Source organism: Poecilia reticulata, chromosome 6 (genome assembly GCF_904066995.2).
Source record: "Poecilia reticulata chromosome 6, P_reticulata-male-v2, whole genome shotgun sequence".
NCBI classification, from domain to species: domain Eukaryota; kingdom Metazoa; phylum Chordata; class Actinopteri; order Cyprinodontiformes; family Poeciliidae; genus Poecilia; species Poecilia reticulata.
The window spans coordinates 15,903,154-15,928,641 of NC_088835.1; the positions used below are offsets into that span (position 1 = coordinate 15,903,154).

The 25,488-nt window shown below is 39.8% G+C and overlaps 1 protein-coding gene across 3 annotated transcripts in view; it reads right to left on the reverse strand.

Annotated features, from left to right (window-relative positions):
• dusp8a (dual specificity phosphatase 8a) overlaps positions 1–25,488 on the reverse strand; it is a 47,024-nt gene that overhangs the window by 20,974 nt on the left and 562 nt on the right. For 2 of the 3 annotated variants that reach the window (XM_008411572.3, XM_008411571.3), the window contains exons 2-3: positions 16,077–16,470; positions 5,741–5,879 (exon numbers count right to left, since the gene is read on the reverse strand). In XM_008411572.3, coding sequence (XP_008409794.1) covers positions 5,741–5,879; positions 16,077–16,313 — 376 coding nt within the window. In that variant the 5' untranslated portion in view covers positions 16,314–16,470. Of the gene's footprint in view, positions 1–5,740; positions 5,880–16,076; positions 16,471–20,156; positions 20,359–25,488 lie in introns of those variants that run through there. The other variant, XM_008411573.3, reaches the window with a different exon arrangement.

Below are 25,488 nucleotides of genomic sequence, written 5' to 3' on the forward strand. Positions count from 1 at the left end.
CATCGAGGCCACTGGCGCCAGATGTGATGACCGCAGGAGTCTGGGCCTAAAAATAGAGCTCTGTTCTCAGCACCATGAAACAGAGGAGAGGAAGGAGGAAGAGGAGGAGGAGGAGAAGAGGATGAGAGGTGGAAGACGAGGGGGGCGGGGGAAGGGAGGACAGAGAGATGGGAAAGGTGCACCAGATCATTGAGAATAATATGTCAGATCTCCCCGAGGATGGTGAGCTCACCTCCTAATGGCACCATTGGCTCCTTCTCTATGAAATCATTGATCTGTGGAGCTCCCCTCAGTGTAACAGAGAGGGTTCAGATGGAAGAGAAAGCAAGGTGGTGACGGGTGTGTGGGGGAGAGCAAGGAGGGTTGCAAGGAGGCAAGGAGGGCGCAAGTTAAGTCACACAAGCTGTGAAACAGAAGGTATGAGGAAATAGATCTGAGGAACACAATAATAAGTTTGAATTCTCTCATCAGGACTGTGGCTAAAAGATGTCTAGAGGAAATTTAAATCCAACTCTGCAGGGGTGCATGCAGGCCTGGAAGAAATCCTGCAGGAATGAGGAACAATAACACACTTCTCCGTGCTTCAGTGTCTACAGAAGAAACCTCGTCTCATTAAACAGGATCTCTGGCCATACTCTGAATGCACATAAAAGTAGCCAGATGAACGCTTTTGTGAAACGCGCACACATTCAAAGATGTAAAGAAGAGTATTACCTCATCTCCTCGACGGTTCTCGTTTGTGCTTTTCCTTAATCCGACACATGTATTCTCAAACACTGCCTCATCCGCGTGCACACGCACCATTTCATATGCACATATTCATGGTGAAAAGTGCAAGATACACATGCGTACACACACGGGGACACAAAAAGACCTCCTTATGCAGCTCCCTGGAATGTCTCTGTGAACGGCTTCATTGTGAGTTTCTGCCTCCTATGATTACCTCACCTCTTCAGCTTCTCTCAGATGCGCGCACACACACAGGAACACACACACACACAGATGCAAAGATACACAAACAGGACACCACCCAGTTGTACACCAGAGCGGCAACATGACATGTAACAGAACTGACCTTTGTACATCCGTCTGTGAAGTCACACCTTAGACTGATGTCATGAAGCCCCACACAGCACAGCCCTGATGTGTGTTTTTGAGTTAAACAACCTTTCATCTCCTAATAGCTCTCAGCAGTAGGTCAGTGTCCTGTGGTAGTTTGTACACTTTTGACAAGATCTGTCTGCCTGATGGGAGACCAATACGCCGCGAAATCAATAAATACATACACCTTTATATAATTAAATATAAAAATATATTATAAAGTAATACAGGCTGCACAGTGGTTCAGTTGGTAGTGCTGTTGCCTTGTAGCAAGGGGTTCAAAGGAAATGAGAGAAGATAGTAATCAGGTATTATTCCAAAACACATTTAAAAAGTCTACACACCCCTGTTACAATGCTAGACTTTTTCTTACATAAAAACGAGAAAGTGTTTCTCATTGTAGACAATGTCCAACACAATTCAAGAGAAAGCAAACTTCTGCACGTTACTGGTTGCATAAGTGCACACCCTAAAATCAATACTACGCCAAACTACTTCTTCAGGAGTGCATTTTATGCGTCGACCAGAAATTCCTGAAACGCTTTCAGTATTACTGTCAGACTCTCAGTTTCCATGCAGTCGTTTCATGAATCATAGACGAAAGTAAACTTTTTCAACGTTAGTGTTGCTCAATATCGAGCCTTTGAAGTAGTGTGTTAGCAAACACCCAACCGCTGTTCTCAAAGTCATGCAGAACAGAATAATAACAGCTGTTATTGGATGAGACCTCATCTATGTTTTTATTTTATGATTGTTTTTTTTTTGTTTTGGGGTTTTTTTCACAAGAAAATGTATGCTTTGGGCTGCAAACTAGTATACAGGGAAAAAACAGGCAGATCCTAATCACAAATCAGGATTGGTAAAAGGAAGAATTATAATAACAAAACATAACAAGTTGTTGTATTAAAGTAAAATAGCAAGAGAGGAACAGGAGGATTTAAGTGATTCAACATTACTGCATCTCCTCTGCTCAGATTGGTCGGGCTTACCACACATTCAAGTTGAAGTTTTTCAAATTAAAAGCTAGTCATCGTTAGCATTTGATAATATTCTAGTAAAAATAGGAAAACTCTTACATTTCAGATAACGGCAGCTATGTTTTTCTCTGTGTAGGCCACTGACACTTTTAATACTCTGCTAAACTGGTTGTATTCTTCACTGACAGCACAAACGGTTCTCCATGCGGATGTTGATTCAAAACGCGCTTTTGCTCTTCGGTTTGTTGACCCCGTGATGTGACGCTGTGGTAATCACATTAAAAAAAAGCCCCGACAGATGGTGAAGGGAAATATTAGAACAATCTTGCACATCTGCACCGCCACCCACAAACTCTTACACCTTCATTTCCTGATAAATGACAGATCTGAATCTTTACATCGCTCTGCATTTGTTTGTTTTTTTCATGTTGAATTGCAAAAAAAAAAAAAGCATGCACAGTGCTTTAAATGTATTATTTTTATCATCACCTCTCCTTGTTTTAGGACTCTTTATTTATTTCATCCACTGAAACTAGAACATGAGATCCGAATGTCGACATCGAAATGCTTCACATTGGCCGGACGCATGTCGAGGCTACACAGTTGGTGTTCTTTAACGCACCACCAGGCTCTGCGCAGTCCGGCAGCGTGCAGTGGGAAACATACAAACTTTAGACCCACTGGGGAGGCAGCTGGCCCAAACAAAGTGGAGCTCTCCCCCTTCAGACACACACACACACACACGCAAAGACAAAACCCTAAAAAAAAAAAAAAAAAAAAGCAAAACTCATCAGCCTGAGGTCCTTGTGGGTGAGATCACCACTGTGGTAAAAATACAGCTGTCCTGGGAGAGACATGTTTCTCACCAACACTTTCACACAATCAATAAAGCGCTCAAACAAACACTTAACCCTCGAGCACACTTGGATTTACAAGCACACTGTAACATTTTCCAACTGTCACCACGACCACATCCTGAGCAAATACATATTTCAAACTAATTGCACAGCGAGAGTCAAGTCAGACTCTGGATTATTTATCTTTAACAAAAAACCAAAACAAAACAAAACAAAAACCCCAAAGAGATAATCTGGGATAAGCTCACATAACGTCATCCTCACTTGGGAAGCGGTATGTCATTTTAAACAGTTGTAATGATGATTATTTATATGGTTATTTTATGAATGGAGACAGACTCAGTAAGACGTCACTGATTCCATTGGGTTTGATTTGTAACAAATACACATGCTTGGGTTTTGTTTATGGGTTCATCTGCCATCTCTCGGTTTCTGAAATGTATCCTCCTCATAAATAGTGAACCTCAAATCAATAAATAAACAGATTCATGATATACAATAACATAACCTAGTTGGAAAATGAACTAATCTACTATTTGTAAGCAGTAAATATAAATAAAGAAAAACTTATGACAGAAAGGGTTAACCACCCAAAGCTATAAATCTAATAAAATGTCTTCTAATGATGTTGTTTAATCATTTGTCATTTTAATTTTCCTTTAAACCGACACATAAGTTGTGTGTCAGAGTGTAACGAGTGCATATGAAGTTAATGATAAACCAATCAGTTATGAACTAATCAGAGGAAATATTAGTGCCATAAATCACAAGCTGAGAGGTGAGGACAAACAAAGAAGGGGTCAGGAAGAACAAAGTGTAAGCTGGAGCTGCAGGGACACTTTTTCTCCATTTTGTCATGTATTATGCTGTATTAGTGCATCATTTTGCAAACTAAAGGAGGGGTTTGAATTTCAGAGGAAAATCAATCTAGTATTTGCAAGAACAAAAACTGAAAACTGTCAGGATTTGATTGGTATGGAGACTATAGTTTAGTGCAGACTTAATTTTTGAGATGCACAAAAACATCAGCTGATGACCATAATTGCACCGTTTCAGCTTGCGTGGGCCTGACTAGTGACCACCCAGGATTTAAAAATAAAATTACTATTAAAACTGTATTAGGCAACTAAAATGTTGCCTCTCATCTGAGAGGCAACATTTTAGAGTAACTAAAATGTTGCCTCTCAGATGCTTTTTTGCAGATACAGCAAGCAGAAAAATTCAGGAAAAGTAAAAGAGAGCATCAGATGTTCAATGTAGCTGGACCAGGAAGATATTTGAAGATGCCATCACTACATGCAGCAAAACTAGTTAGTGAAGTACATATACACACAAATTAAGATTACGTGCCTATAGATTAACATACATTTTAGATAGAATCTATTCTGATTTTTTTTGTAATAAAAACTCTCGGTATGATATTTTGACATTAAGGCTCTTGAACTAAAAGAAAACAAAATACATGTTTTTTACTCATCAAGCAATAAAGTCTTCAAAAATATTTTGTAAGTGGTTCCATTACCTATTCCTAGCGTTCACAACCCTGCCGCATCCTGACACATAAACATTACTGCAGCAATTTTTCCACGTGACGTTACAAAGCAACCTTGTATGTAACAATCTCGTTATTTTTTTCCTTTCTCCTCCAAAGCACTCGCACGCAAACGTAAACATTTTGTATGCACAGACACTGGCTGACAGCTCCACTGACCCCAATAATACAAGCACCCAAACAAGAACCAACGCTATTGGCTGGGATTTTTTTTTTTTTCTTGGGGACTATTTTCTGCCTTTGTTGTCGTGGAAACAGCAGAGAAGCGGCAGCAGAAATAAAAAAGGTGTGACTCTTTTTCTTCCCCTTCCTGAAGTAAAAAAAAAAAAAAAGCAAGGATAAGCAGTGGAGATAATGAGGAGGATGTGTGAGCTGCTGGCAGGACAACTTTATATATATTTATATATAAGGTTGGACCATTCCTCCCCACCCTCACGAAAATCAGAGAATACTTTGGGAGCCTGGGGTTCTTTGAGGCAATCCTCAGCAATCATGAATGACTCATGAAAAAAAAGCACTAATCTCCCAGCAGAAGGAGCAAATTGAGAGGATGAAGAGAATAGGGACGAGGAAACCAGAGCAGAGATTTACCGAAGCAGTATGTTTCTGCCCATCTCATTTCAAATCCTCCTGGCAGAGGCAGATTACACTCTCCTTTCTGCACTGGCACATTTGGGGCAAATTCATAAGCCTCGGGTAGTGAATGTGTGTGTGACGCTGTCCCTTAAAAGACCGCAGCCAACACAATTAGGGGGATATTAAGTCAGAAAGCTTATTAAAGCTAATTATGAGGAGCCTTCTGCGATTAGTGGATACTATGACAGCATACTAACTGCTTCCAGTCGGACCTGAGGATTGAAATAAGCTTTCAGATTCCTGCAGTGATGCTGGTTGAGGAGACGGCTCCAGCGAAGTTTAAACATCAAAACACATCAGACAGGCTTTGCGTTACAAGGTTATGCTGCTTTACTTCTTCTCTCTCCTATCTCAAGAAAAACCTGCAAACTTTACACCAGTGAGGCAACATTATTAAAAAAACACACACAAAAAAAAAACCAGGAACAACTGGCATAATGTGACATCTGCTGGCTAAACTGAGCAATGACAATGCTGCACCTGTTCAACAGGAGATGTGTGCACAAACATGAAGATTTCTCTGGACAATAAAAGCTTATTTTCTTTCGCTCACCTACCCATCATCCCACTCATTCAGCATACAACACCCACAAACAGCAACAGATGGTCTTGTTTACCAGTGAGCAGGGAGACTTTGTGGAAGGTACCCTCCAACTTTCCCATGAGGATGTGCACAAAGCCGTCTTTGGACAGGTGCCCTGCCTCTTTGGAGCTCTGGTCGTAAACCACCACTTCCTGCTTCCTGCCCAGCTCCACCTGCACGGAGAACAAACAACACACAAGACCTTCATTACTCATTGCTGCAATGGAAAATATGATAACGATCCAACAAGGAAGTCGGAGCCTGCGAATATGATGGCAATTCTAAATGTTTTCTTTTAGTGCAACAAGGAACTTAGAAGCAGATTCACTGACATGAACCGCTAAAGTTTTAGGAATATTCCATGACAGTAAATGACGATAAAAGATTATGTAAAGTAATTTCTTGTGCTTTGTCATGGTATAACCACAAATTTCAATGAACTTTATTGTAAATATATGAGATAGACTGACATCAAAGAAGAAAATGATTGCAACATGGAAGGATACATGGCTTTGAAAATAAAAATCAGCCAAGTGTGTAGTAGGACAAACTATTATGTTTGTTCATTTTCGGAGAGTGGCAAGAAGAAAGTCATGGAAGAAAGAAAGCCATAAGAGGTCCCGTTTCCAGATGGTCACAACCAACACAACAAGCATGTGAAAAATGTGTTCTTGGTCAGACGAAACCAAAACTGAACTCTTTTATGTTTGTGTGTAAAACTTGATGCACACCAGACATGGCCATTGGGAAACATGGTGGCAGTAGCATCATGCTGTGGGGATGCATTTCTTTAGCAGGGACAGAGAAGCTGGTTAGAGTTAAAATAAAGTTGGGGGAGCTAAACAAAGAGGAAAAACTCAAAGAAAATCTGTTAGAAGTTAGAAAAGATATGAGTCTAAGAGAGAGGCTCACTTTCCAGTCAGACAACAACCCTACACCCACAGCCAGAGGTGCAAAGAATGGTTTAGATTAAAATATATTCATGTGTTAGAATGGCCAAGTCAAGTCCAGACATAAATCCAACAGAGAACTGATATTAACAGATGCTCTTCGTCCAATCTGGATGAGTCCAGGCTACTGGGCAGGAAAAAACAGACCAAATTCGTAATTTTTTTTGATAGAAGCAAATACAATAAGACCACCTACAGCTTTGACAGAAGGAAAATATGCTTTTACAAAATATTAATTCAGATGCACTGAAGATGCAAGAAAACAACACTGTTCAGATTTTATGTGTCAAAGGATGTTTAACATCATTTATCCTTTTTCTTTTTTCACATCCCTGCATTGCATGTGCATTGACCTAGCACATGTAATGCAGGGGGTATAAATACTTGCAAAGTAATGTGAATAAAGCATGACTTGGTAACAGACAGTGACTTGAGGGAGTTATGAAGATAAAAACAGGGTTATAAATAAAACATTAATATAAGAAAACCACATCTCTAAACTGTTGAGGTTATTTCTGGTTATGTTGGATCAAATCAGTAAATAATAGTTATTAAAAACAGCTGCGTGATGGAGAGTTTGGGAATGGAGTGCATCCGCTGCTGATGTCGTATTTTTAAAAGGACGAGAGGATGGACGTGCGGTCTGAAATGTCTCTCCGTGTTCGTGAGGAAAAGATGGCAGGGAGGATGCTGATGAGCACGTGCATGTGACTGCACACAATCCAGCCCCGGCTGTTGTTGCTCCCCCCACCCATGTTGTCAGGCAGGCTTTGGTCACATGACTGTGAGGCAGCGCCTACTGCAGCTATGAATCACTGCATCATCGAACCACCGCTGGACAGGAAGGAGGAGGGAACACTGTAAGCTTAACGGAGGAAGGGATGGAGAGGGCACGGATGCAGGAGGAGCACAGCAGAGGTGATGGAGATGAGACACAAGAATGACAAAGTGGGAAGGCGCGATAGGAAAACAAAAGGATTCGTGGCCATCATCGTTTAAGCACAACTGCATATTTTTCCAACCTGTCATATGCTTGCTTGTGCTAAAAGGCGTTCTGGTGATTTGCTCCTCAGTGTGCATGAATACATAATGGGCAGTTACAGCAGAGATGTTTGGAAAACAGCCAGGTAGCTGATTCATACAAAATAATGTTGATCTGTACAGTTCAGTAAGAAACTATTCTCCATCCTCAGCCAAAATCTAATCCACAAACACTAATGCTAACATGACAACATACAATTCAACTGAGATCTGAAATCTCTTTTACAAAAAACAAAGTTATCAGCCATAGTAAACATTTCATTTGAAAATTGTTTAAATTGGCACTAAAACAAAACGTACAACAAAAGTTTGAATTTTGTTTATTATATTTCTCCAAAACGAGACACTGTGGATCTTTACTAGATTGGAGATTGGAAATAGGCCACAACATTGCCAGGAAAAAACAAACACCACCAGTGATACCATTTAGAGAGAATATATTTAAAAGTCAAGTAAATTGACTTTTAACTACCTTTGTGCACACATTTAATCATTTTCTACTAACAAGTTCATCTTTGCAGGACTGTTTTTCTTTATTTATCCTCCATTCACTTTGCTAAGCTCAGGTAAATTTGGCTAATAATCCTAATGCGATCAGATCTATTTTGGGCATCTGATCTCTATGTCTGAGGATTAGAGGTCTTTAACTGTACATACATGTGAAGTGCAATTGAAAACACACACGTATACACACATGCGTCTTCTCTTGCTATGAGATCTTGTTTATTAGTTTGACTTGTCTTAATTTTAAGGACATAAATATTTTAAGTGCAACTTAAAAAAACTAACAAAAAAACCCAAACCTGAACAAACTTATAAAATATTTCCCCCAAAATTTGAAGATAAAACCAGAATTAGAAATCTTTTCACCCTTTTTAGACACATCTTATATGTGTGAGCTTTCACCAAAAATAGACAACATATCTGTCGGCACATCCTATGTAGCTCCTATTTATCAGTGTACAAATGGCCGGCTGTGACGCATGCTGTCAGTCTTCCTACAATGACATTGAAAAGCTACACATTCTGCTAAGTGTGGCATGGAAATGGATTTTGGTGCATTGTTAAGAAACCAGCGTCCTGAGAAAGGGGTAGACTGTTGACTGCAGCAAAGTTACAGATCCCTCGTTCCTCTGCAGTGCTACAGCATCACTGCGAATCACAATGCTGGCCCAACCTGCACAGAACTGACGCATGCCCTCTGCAGAGACTGTAAACAAGGAATGCCTAAGCAAGACAGGGGAAACAACAACAAAGAAAGGGAAGCAATGGCAGGAAGGGGACCTGAAGGAATGCTGAATGCGTAGAGAAAGAAGTGCAGAAAGGACAAAAAGTTAAGTTAGCACACAGGATGCTAGGTTCCTGCAGCATCCAGGCTTCATGTAAAAGGAAATGGAGGCTGGCATCACAGCAGGCAAAAATAAGGAGTGGTCACAGGGGAGAGGTTTTTCATATCTCTCCCCTGAGATAATTTTTTTACCCTCTTCCTTTTCAGAGGAAGAGGGTAAAAAAAAGAAGAAGACAAATTAAAGAAGTGGGAACTGGCCCTGCTTTATGAATGAGCATGAGGGGGAAAAAACAACAACAAAAAAAAAACAGGGTTTGAGGCAAACCTAAAGTCAAGGTTTGGCCTTACTGTCAAAGCTCCTCAGTAGGGACAGTCTGTACACGCAAACATCATAAAACATGGATGACAGGAAACAAAAAAAAATTCAGAGTGGAACAAATGTAGCATCAGAGTAAGAGATTGCACAAGAAAGGGAAACATGATTTCCCCCCCTGACTTCAGCAGTGCTACTGACCAGAGACAAGGTCAGAGCAGGAAGATGTGTGTGCGTGTGCGTGTGTGTGTGTGTGTGTGTGTGTGTGTGTGTGTGTGAGTGAGTAAGAGAGAGAGAAAGAGAGAGAATGAGAGGGAGGGAAGAGAAGGAGCTGGTGTGGGACACAATATCAGCACAAACAGTCTAAAAATGGCCCAACATTCCTGATGCACTGGAAAATAAGATGTCTGCAGCAAGATCGCTCTTCATGCCGCTGACTGGGTCAAATATCAAGACAAAGCCTTTGATAAATCCATTTATCTAGACCTTACACTTCCATGTTTCTCCACATCCTTATGCTTATGCTTGTTGAGGGAGTGACGGGATGTGATTGTAGATCTTAAGAAGTGACTATGTTCCCCAGAGTGGGGACACATATCCCTCTGACACCTCTTTTGGCATGAAAGGTGCCAGATAATGCTTTACTAGCTGTCCATTCCTTGAATAACAAGCAAGAACTGTTTCTGTTTTCTCAGCGTAAGGTCAAGCTGATTCCCAGGGAGGACTGAACTCCTCCAGGGCTGCACCTCGTCACCTCAGGGTGAGATGGTCAAGGCAAAGTTGTAAGGAGTAGGGTGTCTAGTTTGAGATCTCAGAGTATTATTTTTGCAGGTCTTATGGTCATATTTGCAACTTCAGGTCAATAGGAGTGCATGTGAAATAAAGAGATCTCAGAAGCCTTAAGAGCAAAGTCTTTTGGCTTTTAGGGTGCCTCCTGAACGAGACTCTCCAGGCACATCAAACTGGTTGGAGACCCTGGGGTAGACCAAAGATTTGCTGGAGGGGTTACATTTATGTCTCTTTATTCATGGAGACATCGGGGGAAGAATCAGAATGAGCAGTAGAACGTTGCAGAGGAATTACGAGGATCCCTTTCTGTACCTTTTACGTTATTAGAAATAATGGTTGGATAAATAGAAGAATCTGCTGTAACCAAAATTACAGACTTTATAGATTGTTTAGCAATTGCCTTGCCACACACCTCAGCAATCACCTAAATCGGCACCGTTGTTTATGTAAAATATTTCTTCATTGGAAAATATCAGTACCAACCAACATTTAGGTTCATAAATTGCAATCTGATCTGAACCAAACACAAGTATATGTCATTCTGGCGCAACAGCTCATATAAACAACCCAGTTAATCAGCAGGATGTGATTTCTCCTTGCATTGCACCTACAGGTTTACGACCCTGTCACACATCCTGCTATGTGCACCTCAAGCCCGTGACCGGCACTGACAGCTGGCACCTTCATATTTCATTTGGAGTGATAAAACTGGTGTACATCTATAATAAACAAGACTAACTGTGTGAAGAAGGACTAAAATGGATATCTAAAGACATACAACAGAGCCAAAAAACTTGGGTAAGTCAATTAATTAGATTTACTTTAAGGAATGGGGAATGACGGTCCTCGATTGAAAGTCATTAAAAGCACAGCATTCGATCGTGTACCCGTTAGGTGTATATGCTTGTTCCTGAAAAGAATGCCAAGATGTGTCACGCTCTACTGAGCTTACACTGCAAAGAGCAGCTCCACCTAAAAACAAAAGACAACTGCCAACGTGCTTAGTGATGTCTCTTACATGCTGAAAATGAAATCGTGGCATTCTGAAATAAATTTATTTTGTGTGCTGACATGCAAAAAATAAAATCTTAGTCTTGCTTTAGGACGTCATCTTGTGATGTTTGTGTTAATGTTAAACAGATGAGTTGCTAAATCAAACAACCCAGCGTATGACCTCATCAAAGCAAACATGCAACATATCTGGTTCTGCAGTAAAAAAAATAAAATAAAAATATTGTCAGATATAGAGTGTTTAATAAGGTCAGAGGAAATGTGAATGAAACTTTCAGAAAATTTCCCAGTGCTTGCCCTCTGGGTGATCTGAGGGAAAAAAAAAAATCCACAATATGAGTCAGAGACAAAAAGTTCTCAGTTCTGCTGAATGACACACAAAAGACTCATGTGTTGTCCTTCATTTTGAAACTCTGTACTGTGGTTACAGGAAGGGTTTGTGTGTGCAGAACAATGTGATTAAGGCAAATGTTTGGTGTTTTCCATTTATTAGTGTCTTGCTCTGTTTAAATAGTAGCTAGTAGTAAAAAGAAAGTCACACTTTAGTTTTCCTTTTGATAATTCTCAATTCTCCAAATTACCCTGGGACTTCCCACTATGTGTCACAGTTGCCTCCCTTCCCATTTGGGGGGAGGATAAACACAACATATGGTGTGTGTCATCAGTGGAAACGATGGTAATCTTCCTCTTTGTATAAATGCATTACCTGGTCACATGTTATTTTTAAATGTTTAGCAGAGCACTTAGTCAATCCAGTAACTAGAAGCCCAGACAAGATCCCGGCGGTATGGAACCTTCCTGCAGGGTAATAACAAGTCTTACTATCTGAATATGAGTTTGTTGTCATTAAGGGTTACCAGTCAGAACCTCAGCGTTTTAACAGCAAACATACATAGAAATGCTGAAGTTCTAAAGAAAAGTGAAAACAAATTAAAACACAAAGCAGGGAATCTCTCCTCCCTCTGAAAACTTTTACCTCTGGTCAAAGTTAAAGTAATCCACTGCATACAGCATTACTTCTCTGAGAACAACTTTTAAAGAAGAAGGCCTTATTTTGCCATTGTTTTCCATTTATCCAAGATAAAGTGGGTTACTGGTTTGCAGGAAGACTCAGACATCGACCTCTACCTACAAGATGTAGCTCCTTCTGTTTTATCTGGAGGTTTCCCCCGTATATATGTATATATTTCTCCAGAATTTCGGATCAGGAAACATCCTGAATACCTTGCAGAGGAGCACAGCATCTACTGACTGATCTGCGAGTGAACTCATCAGAAACCCTGCGTCAAAGATCAGAAAGAGTTTCATTATCAGTAAATCTGGGTGAATCTTTATATTTCTTTCCTCTAATTGAACTAAAGCATTATTCCAGCTCTCATTCAAGAATCTTTCGGTGTGTATATCATAAATGAATAAGTATTACTATTTTTGTTCATCTATAAAAATAAAAAAACTGAAATGATTCAATACAAATCTTGAATTTTGCATTTAAAGAATTATTTTGGGATTGATAGTTTAGCCTACTGATGGTTTGTAGGTGAAACCATCACATAATTTGCATCAACAACAAAAAAGCTGAATAATATGAATTTTTTAGGCTATCTCTAAAACAAAGTGGGAATATTTTATTGTTTAACACTAAAGTTAACTAATGTGTCACTACAGGTAAGTCCACTGGATTCACTCTCCCACTTCGATACATCAGAACTGCAGGGGAAGTGAGAACCTCTGGTCCATCTGTCAGACTGGCTGGCCCACTGCCCCATCACAGCAGTAGATATTATCTAGGCTTAAGGCAAGGAACCAGTCGCCTGGCCTCCACCCTGCTGGAGCAAACCAGAGGAAGCCCCAACCTGCAAACCCTGCGGCATCCCACTCTACCTGCAGAGGTCCTCAACAACATTACCTATAGTCTCCAACTGTCTCTGTCCTATATTAATCGAGGGATTTAATTAAGAGGGCATGTAGAAATATGATGTGACAGGTAAAAAAAAAAACAGGGCAAAATACGAATAGCTGCGTTGGTCAAACATATTCCTTCAGTTCAGTTAACTTAAGAATCAAGAGCATCTGTGAAAGAGGGTGAGCGCAGCGCCTAAGGGGAAGCAGGCTATTAGTTCTCAATGGGATGTGAGGCGAGAGGCGGCCAGGCAGGAGGCGGAGGCTGCTGCCCATCCTTGAATACACTCAATGCAGGTCTCCTGCTTCCTGCATTCACTTCTTGAACAAAGAGCCACAATGGTGTCCTTTGCTGTCTTGGGTGGCTGAGGCCGCTCCTGGCGATGCTCGGAGAGCAAGCAAGGATCGTGTGTGTGTGAGTGTGTGTGTGTGCTGGGGTGTGCGCGTGTGTGTGTGTGTCTGTGTGCGAGGAGTTAGCTGGCTCCAACGCCACACAGCTAGCCTGCACGTGCCCAACCTGTGGCCTGCCACTGGACAAACAAAGAGATGATGTCATGCTCAGCCAATAACAAAAGAGTGTGGGTCTGTCAGTCCCGCCCTTCTCACCCGGCTGGTTCCAGCCTTATCCAGCTTTAGCATTAATCACAAGCCTTATCCTCTTTACTGGGGGTGGGGTGGCAGGGAATGGGTAATAACAAACCAGCCATGGGGCAACTGTAGACAGGGAGAGGAAACAAGCTGTAAAGGAATGGGTCAGTGTTGAGAGGCCGTAGGCTATAGCTGAAAGAGACGGGCAGAGCTGTCATGCGACTGAAAGTGAGAGAAAGGAAAAAGCATGGCTCCGTGGGGTGCCACAGTGTGACATCTGCCGAGCACATGGCCTCACACAGAGATGAACCCAGCAGACTCGAGCTGGCAACAGAGAAATGAAACTTAAACTGACTGAATTCAAAACATATCCGACGTCACACCTCTGCAGCTGCAGAGAGTTTAACTCCTTCGGGGCTGGCTCTTTGTTGTTGCTTTCCTCATGCATACTGCAGCTAGACATACATATTCGCAAGCCAAAGTAGCAAAATTATCAGAGAAGAATCTGTTGGCGGAGATGAGTCAAACCCTCTGAGCTGTGGGATTTTCCGTCTGCCCTTCAGGGCAAAGACAAACCCTAATTGAGGCTGAAGCAGAATGCAAGCAGCTGCAGAACCTCAAACCATTCTGGGTGAAATAACATAAAAGATCTCGACTGTCTTCAAGTGAAGATTCTCTATTGATTTTTCTTCATCTGTACATTTTGATGCCGCTGAGATTTTACACAAGATCTGTGAAATGATACATAAACTCATAGTGGGTATGGCTATCTTAGACATTTGGGACTTTGAGAGACTCATTGGAACTTTTTTCAGGGATGGAGTAAATATACAAATAAATAACTTCAATTACTTTAGAAAAAAATTAATTCATGGTGGATATTTTTTCTGACAAAACTGTACATGCAACCTTGAACACATCTTGCTAAAGTCTGGATAAATATTTCTTAAGAAGTTGCAGAATAACCCACACTCCTTTTGACACAATCAGCAAGGCCAGGCTGATTGGGAGTGACAGGGAAGGTTAAAACAATTAACATTTCCACTAATGCTGTCTGATTATTTGACCTTTACTCATTTAAATAGTCGAGCGTTCAAGCTGTGAATCAGACACAAGTCTGCCACAAATCTATGACACAAAGACACAATCTATGGACCATGTCATGATTATGTTTTACACAACCAAAGTCAAATATGTCTGATCTGCTCCTGGCAACACCAGTGTAACAAAACACAAACAACAACTGGACTTTATGTTATTCTGCGCCACACCTCCTAGCCCAGTTTACATCACCTGTTTAAACTATTGGGTGTAACGAGCTTAAATAGCTAAAAATAACACAAGGAACCAGGAAGAACACATCCTGAATTTGCCTTCAGCAGCTTGTCGTCATGTTCACTTAGTCATGTAAAGCTGCAGTGAGATCCCTGCAAGCCATGGAAAAAAAAACCTTTCATATTCAGAGGAAGAAGTCATGGAAAACAAGAGGATTTGATTTCAGGGACACCAATAAGCAATAAACATACAATAAGCCCATCTGCCAAATATGGCGTTCCCACCAGCCCCCAACCCCAGGGTGTGATGCAGGCTTGCAGAGAGGACTCAGATCCCGAAGCCTACTTTGATTCAAAAAGCCAGCAGAGCTGCTTTTCAGCAAGTCTAGTTTAGCGACATTTCAAGAACCTCTAATTTAAGAAACCTTGCAAGTTAGTGCAGATGCATTTATTTGATGACAAGCACATCTTAACCTACAAACGGCACATTCCCCCTGCATGCTCTCTGCTTCTGTATATTTGAACTACATTGTTTTCAACATTGTCTATGTCCTAAACCTGGTTGCTACAACAAAAAACCCCAGAAAAAATCCAGTTGAAATTGAATTCTCCAGGTCAATAAACTGTTAAAAAAGTTAGCTTTGCATAGTGATTCCACAAAATAGATGTTTTAATGCATAAGTGGGGATTGTAAGTTCTTAATTTTTTCATAGAAAAAGAATGTGCTGAAAGTTTCTTTAAGTTTCTATGTGTTATAGTCCTTTTGAAGAAAAATTAACATCAATCAAAAATTTAAGAAAGACAAAAAAAAACAGACATTTGGTATCTGCCTGGAAAAAGTTGATTGGTACATCTCTAAATTTGATTAACTTATAGTGGTTTAAATGAGACAAACACATTAGACTCACATATTACTGTGTTGAAATTTGACATTTTGTTTTACTTCTCAGTTATTAATAGCTTTATAGGAAGTAAAAATGAGAAATCATCCCCCTTTAGCAAAAAACAACAAAGAGATATGTCAGCAGCACTATGTAGCTTCTCTAAATTGAGCAGGAAGCAGAGGGAAAGCACATTTCTGGATCCATCCACCAGCATTTTTAATCTCAGCCACCTCGCACTCATCTACAAGCTTGAACTTGCCATGAATATCACCAACTCATTTGCCAAGAAGGTTCCTGATCTGTGGCATCAGCTGCTGTGCAGCTTTAACTCACCTTCACTTTGCCGTTGGGCTGCAGCAGCTCGGTGACAGAGACCTTGTCCTGCTGCAGTCGCCTCTTCACCAGCTTGGAGTAGCAGACATTGACCGCACCTTGCACGTGTGACGCGTTGTACTCAGAAAAGGTCCTGCTGTCGATCACCAGCAGGCGGCCCGTTCCTCTCTGAATGAGGCTCGCCAGGCGCTTGATGTCCATGACGCTCCGCTTGTTGGGAGCTTTCTCCCCTGCCATGATGTAAGGAAGGGCTTAGTGGTTGTGAGGGGTAAGAAAGAAAGAATAAGAGGAAGAGGAGGAGGCTGGACGGGGAAGATGGAGGAAAAGATGGGGAAAGGGAGAGATCAGTGGAGTGGGGCTACCACCGGAGCGAGCGCCAAGAGATCCATGGTGCCTACGAAAGAGAAGATAAAGATAAAATGTAATAAACATCAATAATAAATGTTTTATTTTGGAGGAATTACTGATGAACGGTCACAGTTAAAAGAAGCTAATCACCTGAGAATCATAAAAATTGCAGGTCAGTCCTCGTTTTGAACAGCTCAAAAAATGACAATGATGTCTCTTTTATGCATACATCTCAATGCCCATGGGGAAATTATAAACTATTTTTATAGACTTTGTATCATCTTTTATTAGCACACTTTGAGCCTCTCACTTATAAAAATAACCACAATGCTAAACATGAACACAAGTTATTTAAAGACTTAAAAGCCAACAGGATCACTTTTCAGTGCCGAGATATGAAGGAACATCTTGCTTCAAAATAATAAAAGAAAGAAGCCACAAGCTTAATTTAGACTTTCACAACAATGAAACACAGGTGTGTGTTTATGTGTGTGTGAGAGTTGGTGGCTGTTGATCCCAGATCTCCTCAGCAGCAGCTCATGAAACAGGAAACTGAGAGTGTGAGTTAAATAAAGCCGGGGAAATTCAGAGAGCAGGTCTGGACACAGGCAAATGACCTGTGTAACATCCTCTGATAGTGTGTGTGTGCGTGTGTGTGTGTGTGTGTGTGTGTGCGTGTGTGTGCGAGCGTGTGGGTGCATGCGCATGTGTGCATGTGTGTGTACGCGTGTTTGTGTGTGTCAGACAAACATCTATAAACTTGATGAACTGCCTCCTCCTATCCATCATGTCCAATCACTCCAAACTCCTCTCCGCTCACTTCCACCATCACACTCACAAATTTAACATGAGACATGCAGTCATTGATCATGTTTGCATTTGTGTGATTAACAGCGTGGAAACTAGTCTATGCATTAGGATCATGAGGAAACCAAAGTGCGATTTGTTTAGGTCAATATTGGGATGAGAAAAACACCTCACACTTAGGATGATGTCTCCAGTCAACCAATGGTGGTGCGACAAGCGAGAGGGTCAGAATGTGAATGGTGCTGCGTTGTTTTATTTATCTGCACGCACATGGTGTGATGAAAAATTGATGAGCTCAGTTTCATTTACCCCAAAGTCTAAATGGGGCTTTAAAAGAGAGAGTGGAGTCGTAGTCGTAGAAAGTCGTAGAAACAGATAAGGAATGGTAAGAAGATAAACACAAGCTCCTCGTTATTTAACTGAGGACTTTAGGAAAAAATAACTTTACGTCATGCTTTTAGTGATTAAAGGAGACATAACTGGAAGTGAGAAAGGGAAAAAAACAAAGCAAATGGTTATGCCTTCTAATTGGCTACAACATATGAAGACATTCAGACAAACCTGCTCTGCAACCCTTAACATCTATTCAGGAGAAAAGAGAAAGGAAAAGATGCTATGCACCATGAACTATGAACAATCTCTAACAACCTCAGCATGCGTGAAAAAAGTGAAAAACTAGTTAAAGAGAAAACAAGAGTCTGAGTTAAAATATACTGAAAATAAAATCATTCAAAACCCCACATGCTGTGACCTTAATGTACAATGCTTGGTAAAACATTCATAACCTTATACAAATGTGAAGTTTGTTCACATTCTCATTCATCCTTTATCCTAAAATAAAACTCAGTGCAACCAATCACTCAGAAATCCCCTAACATGGAACCCGCCAGAAAGGACAGCGGTACAGTTGTGTGTAAAGAAGGGTTATAAATAGGATATTATGCTATAAAACAAGACGTAAAGCTTTAAATATTTCACAGAGCACTGTACAAGCTACGATCCAAACAACTGTAAACATACCCACCCCATTTCTGTTCACCCAAGCTGCCAAGTTGGACAAAGAGAGGCTTAATCAGAGAAGCAGCCAGAATGCTACTGGTAGCGATGAGCTGCTGAGAGCTACACCTAAGGTGCTTAAAGGACAATGATTACCTGTGCAAAACAGCCTGGTCTTTGATGAAGAAGAACAAAGCCAGAGCAATGTGAAGGATATACGTACTACAAACATGAGACCAACATTTTTTGCACATAAAACCTAGACATCAGTCTTACAAAGGTTTTGCACATGAACTGGCCAAACACCACCAATATCAACCTGCATTCTGGAAAAAATTAAGACACCACTGCAAGATTAGCAGTTCTCTGATTTTACTCTTTACAGGTATATTTTGAGTTAAATGCACATTGTTCTTATATTCTATGAGCTACTGATAACATGTCTCCAAAATTCAGTGGAAATATTTAGTATTTATTTGCAGAAAATGAGAAATGGTCAAAATAACGAAAAAGATGCAGTGCTTTCCGACCTCAAATAATGCAAAGAAAACAAGTTCATATGCATTTAGAAACAACAATACTAATATTTTAACTCAGGAAGAGTTCAGAAATCAGTATTTAGTGGAATAACCATGAGGTTTTCAATGGGGTTCAGTGCAGTGATCTCTTTTTTTTTCCAGAGCTGTATGTGGATGGACCTGCCAACTCATAGCAGAGGCAGAAATCAGGAAGAAAAGATGGTGCTGGGTAGGGCACACCCAAGACAAACAGCCAGCAAATATCACAGGCAGTGGAACCCCCTGCATGGCAAGTAAAAGACAGGAGGTCCAAGAAACATCTGGAGACGAGACTTCAAAAATATCAGCTACACCAGGAGCCAACTAGACCTTCTATCTAGTTGATGTTCCATCAAATAGATGTGTATCAAATCTACCTTTGGTGGCCCGTTTCCTGGTGGGGTGGGGAGCTCAGGGCAAAAATTATAAAAATACAATTTGTATTTTTGAAAACATACCATAACAATGGCGAAACAGTGTTGTGGCAGCACCATGCTGGGGATTTTCTTCTTGGGTTTATTGGGGGAAGGATAGGGCAATGCACACGGGGAATCTTAGAAGCAAAAGACTTGCAGCTGAGGTTCAGTTGTCAGTAGGAAAACACCCTATGCATCCATCCAGAGCTCCAATGTAATTATGTGAATTAAAACATCTTCATGTGTTAGAACTGCAGTGAAAATTACATCTACAAGAACGGCTCAATACCAATGCACACAATCCTTTTCAGATTTTAATTTAAAGGAAAAAAAACTGTGATAACCATGTATATGCCATTACTTTCACTTAACCATTAAACTTTGTGCTGGTCTAGCACATAAAAACCCAAGGTGAAGGAATATTGAAAAAGTTCAGATATAAATGCTTTTCCAAGGAACTGTGACACATCATGATTGTGGCTACAGTCATCTGTCTGATATGACAATGGACGTTACAGCACTACACTTAATGACAAAATAATTATATGCCATTAAGGTTTATGTCTGGGACCGAATGATGATCATACATGTACGTGTTGCAGCTGCCTGGCGAAATGCCTGACTCTAGAGAAAATAGACACGACAAGATGATATGTAGACGGTTACGCTGCACGCTGCACGGGAAACACAACACAACTATTTGTGTATCAGCTGCAGAACAGTACGTGATACTAACATATATAATAATACACTGAAATGTCTATATTAGCTGAAGGTAAAAAAAGACAAAATACAAAACAACAACTGCTGAATCAACGTGAATCTTAGGCAATGCACCAAATTTGTTTTAATTTTAATGTAAAGCAAATCGTGTGCATTCGAAAGCCTTTCTGCAACGCCAACATCTATCAGACACAGCTCCTGCACCTTACAGCCATCACCTGTTATATTCATACCTTCTGTAGCAGGCAGACCTTCAGCCGAGCAGCTAACAGCACAGCTCCCTAGGGTGGGAATCTTTTTTTCCAGTTTTTCAGTCTCCCTGCTGCTGAGGACAGCATCTGACTCTGCATATGTCTAATGGCGACTGCTCTCCCTCCCACCCAGACTCTTGTCCATTTTGTCCTCTCAGAATCCCTCCTTCCTTTTCTATCACTCTTTCTTCTTCTTCTTCTTCTTCTTCTTGTGCAGTGAACGGCGGTAGGGAGGGGGAGGAGTGTGCAGGTTTTTTTTTATTTATTTTTTTATATGTGTGATAGTTAGAGACCGAAGCACTGCATCTTTCTAGACAATTGTCCCGCATGCAGAGTCAAACAGAAGCAAAAGGAAGAGATTGCTTGAAGAACACAGACAGGGAGGGAAAACAGGACAACAAGGGAGGGATCACAACCCTCATCATGCTGACTCAACCTAACAACCCTCAATTGTGTTTCTCCGTTTTATGTTTGTGGGCTCTAAAATAAAGAAATATTAATATTATTCCCACAACACTGTAGCCTGGAGTTTGCTCTGAGGCTGTGGCTGAACAGGAGAAAACAAGGGAGGAGAAAAAGCAGCTAGACAGACATTGCAGATTTTGCCGTTCACATAGAAACAGCCAAACTGGGATGATGGAAGCGCAGGGAGAGCAGTGCTGACCGGATGATCCTGCTGCTGATGCTGGGTAAGAATACAGAAATGGTAAAAACAAACAAAAAATAAAGTTTAAAGAAAGAAAGAGATGAAGACGATTTTTAGAGCTATATTTTAGTTCCACGTCGTATTAGGAAATCAAATGATTACAACACTGTGGAAATTGTGTCAAATTCACATTGTCCTCTCTGTCTTACACGTCACTGCTTTGCTTCCAGCAGTCTCTGCGACCTTTAGTCCCTTTGGTGCTGTCACTTGTGTGAGGTGTGGTCAGCTACTGCAGTGACACCTCATCAAGCGAGCCTAGTAGAGTACGAATCTTAAACTACGTGAAAAATCACTCAATATCTACTGAAATCAATCCGAAGGGTCAGTTCTTTACCTTCCCAAAAGAACAATCCCTTCACACACAGAGAAAGAAAAATGAGGGACTTCCATCTGCTAAAGGATTAAAGATTTATTAAAAACCAACACAAAGGTTGATCAGCAATTCGAGTAAGACAAAGATTAATGAAAGAATGTCATGTATTATAATTAAACCTAAGATCTACTCAAAATGATTAAAGTGAGCAAAGAACCGAAACAATAAACATAAGGTGCTATATAAAGAACTTTGCTTTCTTGTCTGTTTCTAGGAAATTTCAGAATACAATATTCTGAATATTATCCAATTTAAAAACATCAGAAGTTTGTCAGTATCTCAGAGGCCCAAGGAAAAGTGCTTTATGGTCCAATACGAATATGAAGGAAAATATGGTACATTTTAAATGATCAATACTTAGAAATATGGCTATTCATCAATTAATTCAGAATTATCTGAATATGAACAGACAACACTTTCAGACAAAACTATTTGAGCACACAATTAACAAAATCATACGTTCTTCCTCCAGGAAAACGAGTCTACTTCGACTCTGTCGATGATTTTATTTAAAGCGGAGCTGCAGAAACACTACTTTTTTAGCTCAAAGTTTAAATCTGAAGAATACAAAACTGACAACAGATATAGCGTTCTTAACTCTATGTTGTGATATTAGCAGATAAAACAGGAAAAGATTAGCTTGATATTCTGTCAGACAGTGGTAAAAAAAAAGTTTCTCGTTTTCTACAGCTAGATAAAGTTATTATTAGAGACATTTGGAGATTTTATTTCCTCCATATTTGAGGTAAAAACAGCCCTGAACAATATTTTTATGAGCCTGACCCAAATCTGCTTATGGCTGCAGGCCAGTAATACACAAAAAACATCTGAGGACATTTCTACATAAACAAGAAACTAACACCATCATCCTGTTACATTCATACAAAACTCTTTCTTAAGGCAGACTCCATAGAAAATCCTTTTTTAGACATTTTAACATTGTTATGAGGATTATTCCTGCACATTTCCCAGTTAAAACTTCCATATTTCTCTAGAATATTTGGATTCTTTCTCATTTTAATAACATTCTGGACATCTAAGGACTAAGCATTTCCCTAGTTTAGAGATTCTCAAGTTTTCTTTTGACTGGGTAGAGTGAAAAGCAGTTATTTCACAGTTTTTTTATTTTTTTATTTTTGCTTCTGGGAAAGCTCAGGATGACTCGTTAAAGTTAGATGTGAAATCTGGACAGGAATATTTTACGCTAAAGATTCTTTAGAGACCATTTTGTGATCTTTGGTACCTTAAATCTGTTCTTCATAACTGAACTTATAAATATTTGTCAAATGTTATTGTGATTTCTATGAATGTCGATTTTTTAAATCTTCCAGACATAGGATAAAGTGTGGAAACTTTTTTTTTTTGTCTTTTATACACAACTTCCTTTTCTACCAAACCTGGAAAACCATATAAGCAAATGTTATGTTTTTCCAGACTTTTCCGAAGACTGTGAAGGAACTTTTAGGTTTGTTTTAAACTTTCAAACAAATGTTGTCATATGTTGTCATGTTATGGCAACAGTTGAAAGGCATGACCAACGAGGTGCCTGTTTTTGGTTAACATTATCCTCTCTGTAGCCAAAATACTCCCACACAACCAACAGTGCTGTTCTTGTGTGATATATTACTTATTATAGTTTTTTCTCCACACTTCACTCATTGTAAAGTGCGGAAACAAAGGATTATGTCACTTGAGATGGATTTGTAAAAAAAGTTGTTTTTCAACCAAAATCCCAATATAGTAGGCGTTTTGAATATGCATTGCCAATGCATATAAGAGTTATTTAACACAATATCTATGGATAATCAATAGAAACAATCTAAATATATGTAGTCGCAGAGTGTGGTGGGTTCAGGGATGACCGAAGACATTTAGTTGCCTGAAGAGAAAATAATAAGGAAATAGACAAACTTCCTTCATGTTTCTCTTCTTGTAAGGTCAAATAAAATCATCAGATGACTTTACAGCGGCTCTCTTTACAACCAGCAATAAAATCTGATTACAGAAATGCACAGTGTGAAACACATAAATAGAAAACTGGATGAGAAAGTAAGCTAATATCTGCCTAGTTGACGTAGGAACTTACAGGCGGGTTGGTTAAACAAAACCCATGACTCCAGCATGTTGGACCGGCTCAATAAAGTCATATCAGAAATGATGAAGTGAGGCAAACACAAAAGGAGCAACTGGAGGCCAACCGTAGGTGATGTAATACTATCCAGGTTATTCATTAACTCCCAGCATACGTCATCTGTGTCCAAAGCCTTGGTTCTGCTGATAAAAGCCCACACTCGTAGAGTCGCACAATGACAGACCTGACTTGTTTGTTTAGACTGCAAACAATGACATCATGAGAGCATTTCATGGCCTCCAGGCTCTGTCATGGAGTCAAATCTGTGTTAACAAGCTGTTTCTCTTTTGAGAAAATGTAGGCCTATCATTTACACTTTGAAAAGAGTAACTATAACAACGTACGGTGCACCTATTCAGCCCACCAACACTGACCTGCTTGCTGCTGTGCATGCATCGATAAGAGTAAAGACATTGCTAAATTACTGCCGTTTTTGCAATAATTTCGCATTTTTTGACAATAAGTTTACTGCAACACGACATGCTTGCAAGAAAGATCGACTTCATCTAGAGTTTCATTAAAACGTGTATCAGTTTTTTTTGCAATACTGAATTAATGCTCACAGAATGTACTAATCTGTTATAATCTCTCTTTGAAACTCAAGGCCTGTTTTGAGTTATGAAAAAATAGGGAGAGAAAGGAGTGAAAAACTTTCATAAAGCCACATTTAAGTTAATAAAAAAGTAATTAAAAAAAACATTAATCTGCTAGACTGTATCATCAAACAGAAAACAATTTTATCTTTACACCCAAAACAGAAAGTAACACAAATTAATAAATAATGATTAAAGAAATAAAGTGTTACTCAATTATAATGATTATTCATAATATTTTGCATCTCATTTTATCTTCAGATGAATCTGGTAATTAATAATAATACTTCACAAGTGGAAATGTAGAGCTCAAGAGAATTAATATAAGTAAGCAAGTGAAGAAATAAATAAACTAATGCATTCAAGTTATAAAAACACATTATAATCTCCTGTACATAACCTAGGACAATATAGACCACCTTAACTTTAATTCATTAATTACTTATAAACTGTTTTCTTGGCCATGAGAGTGGAAGAAAACTTTAAAACCCCAAATTTGAAATCGAATAATATTGAAGTGTGTAAATAAACAAAACTGTGTCGTAACATTTCTTAATTTTCTGTGGATAAAATCAGCTTACATTTAAATAAATTGTATAGTTTGGAAAAAGTGGGGGGGGGAGGGGGGGGGGGGGGGGACTCCTAGTAACTTCCTAATACTTTTTCTTATTTTATTTAAAAATATATAATTTTATCAACAATGATAATGTCTTACATCCAGAATTCCTGATGCTACACATACTTCTTCTGGAGTATTGTAATGTAAACAATGCGTATTAGAAAAAGGGTTTTCGAAAAGAGGAGTCTGCTTTGATAAGCTACCAGTGGTGAATGCTTGCTGCTGCCACAGTGATCATGTCATTTAGAAAAATCAATTCCTGGCTGGTCCTGCTGGAGGAGATCATCGCCATGATGATGTAAACAACAAATTCAGATATAAAGCCCTCTGGTGTCCTCTGATCAATACTCTCCCAGTGAGGTAGCAGGAAATAGCAGGGTTCATATAACAAACCAGGACAACCCCCAGACTTCAACATGACAACTATTACAACATGAATACGGATACAAACGATTCCCGGCTAAGGCTGACACTAAGTCTACACACCATGTAATCTGATGAACACAAATGTGGGAAGGAGCTCTAAAGGAACAGATTGCTCTAGATAGAGTCAACAATAGAGGGTTGGGGCGCACAAAGACTCTGTGTGACAGCGTTAATAACAGTGATGGAGGGTGTGCGGTCATAGCGCTCTATAATAAACCGACCCATATGAGAAAGAGAGAGTAAATAATGCGTGAAAGGCTATTTTCTTTACACAGCTAGACTGAATCATTATTAGAGACAAGGTGTGCGGTCATCAATATTTTCAAAGGTTGGTGTGTATCAATGGGAAGCCTGCGTTGTTCTGTTATGACGCGGAGAAATGTCCGCGTGCGACAATTCACCCCTCCATTGATGACGAGAAACAGCTCGCATAATTCAAAATTAGCCAAAAAAACAAAACAAAAGT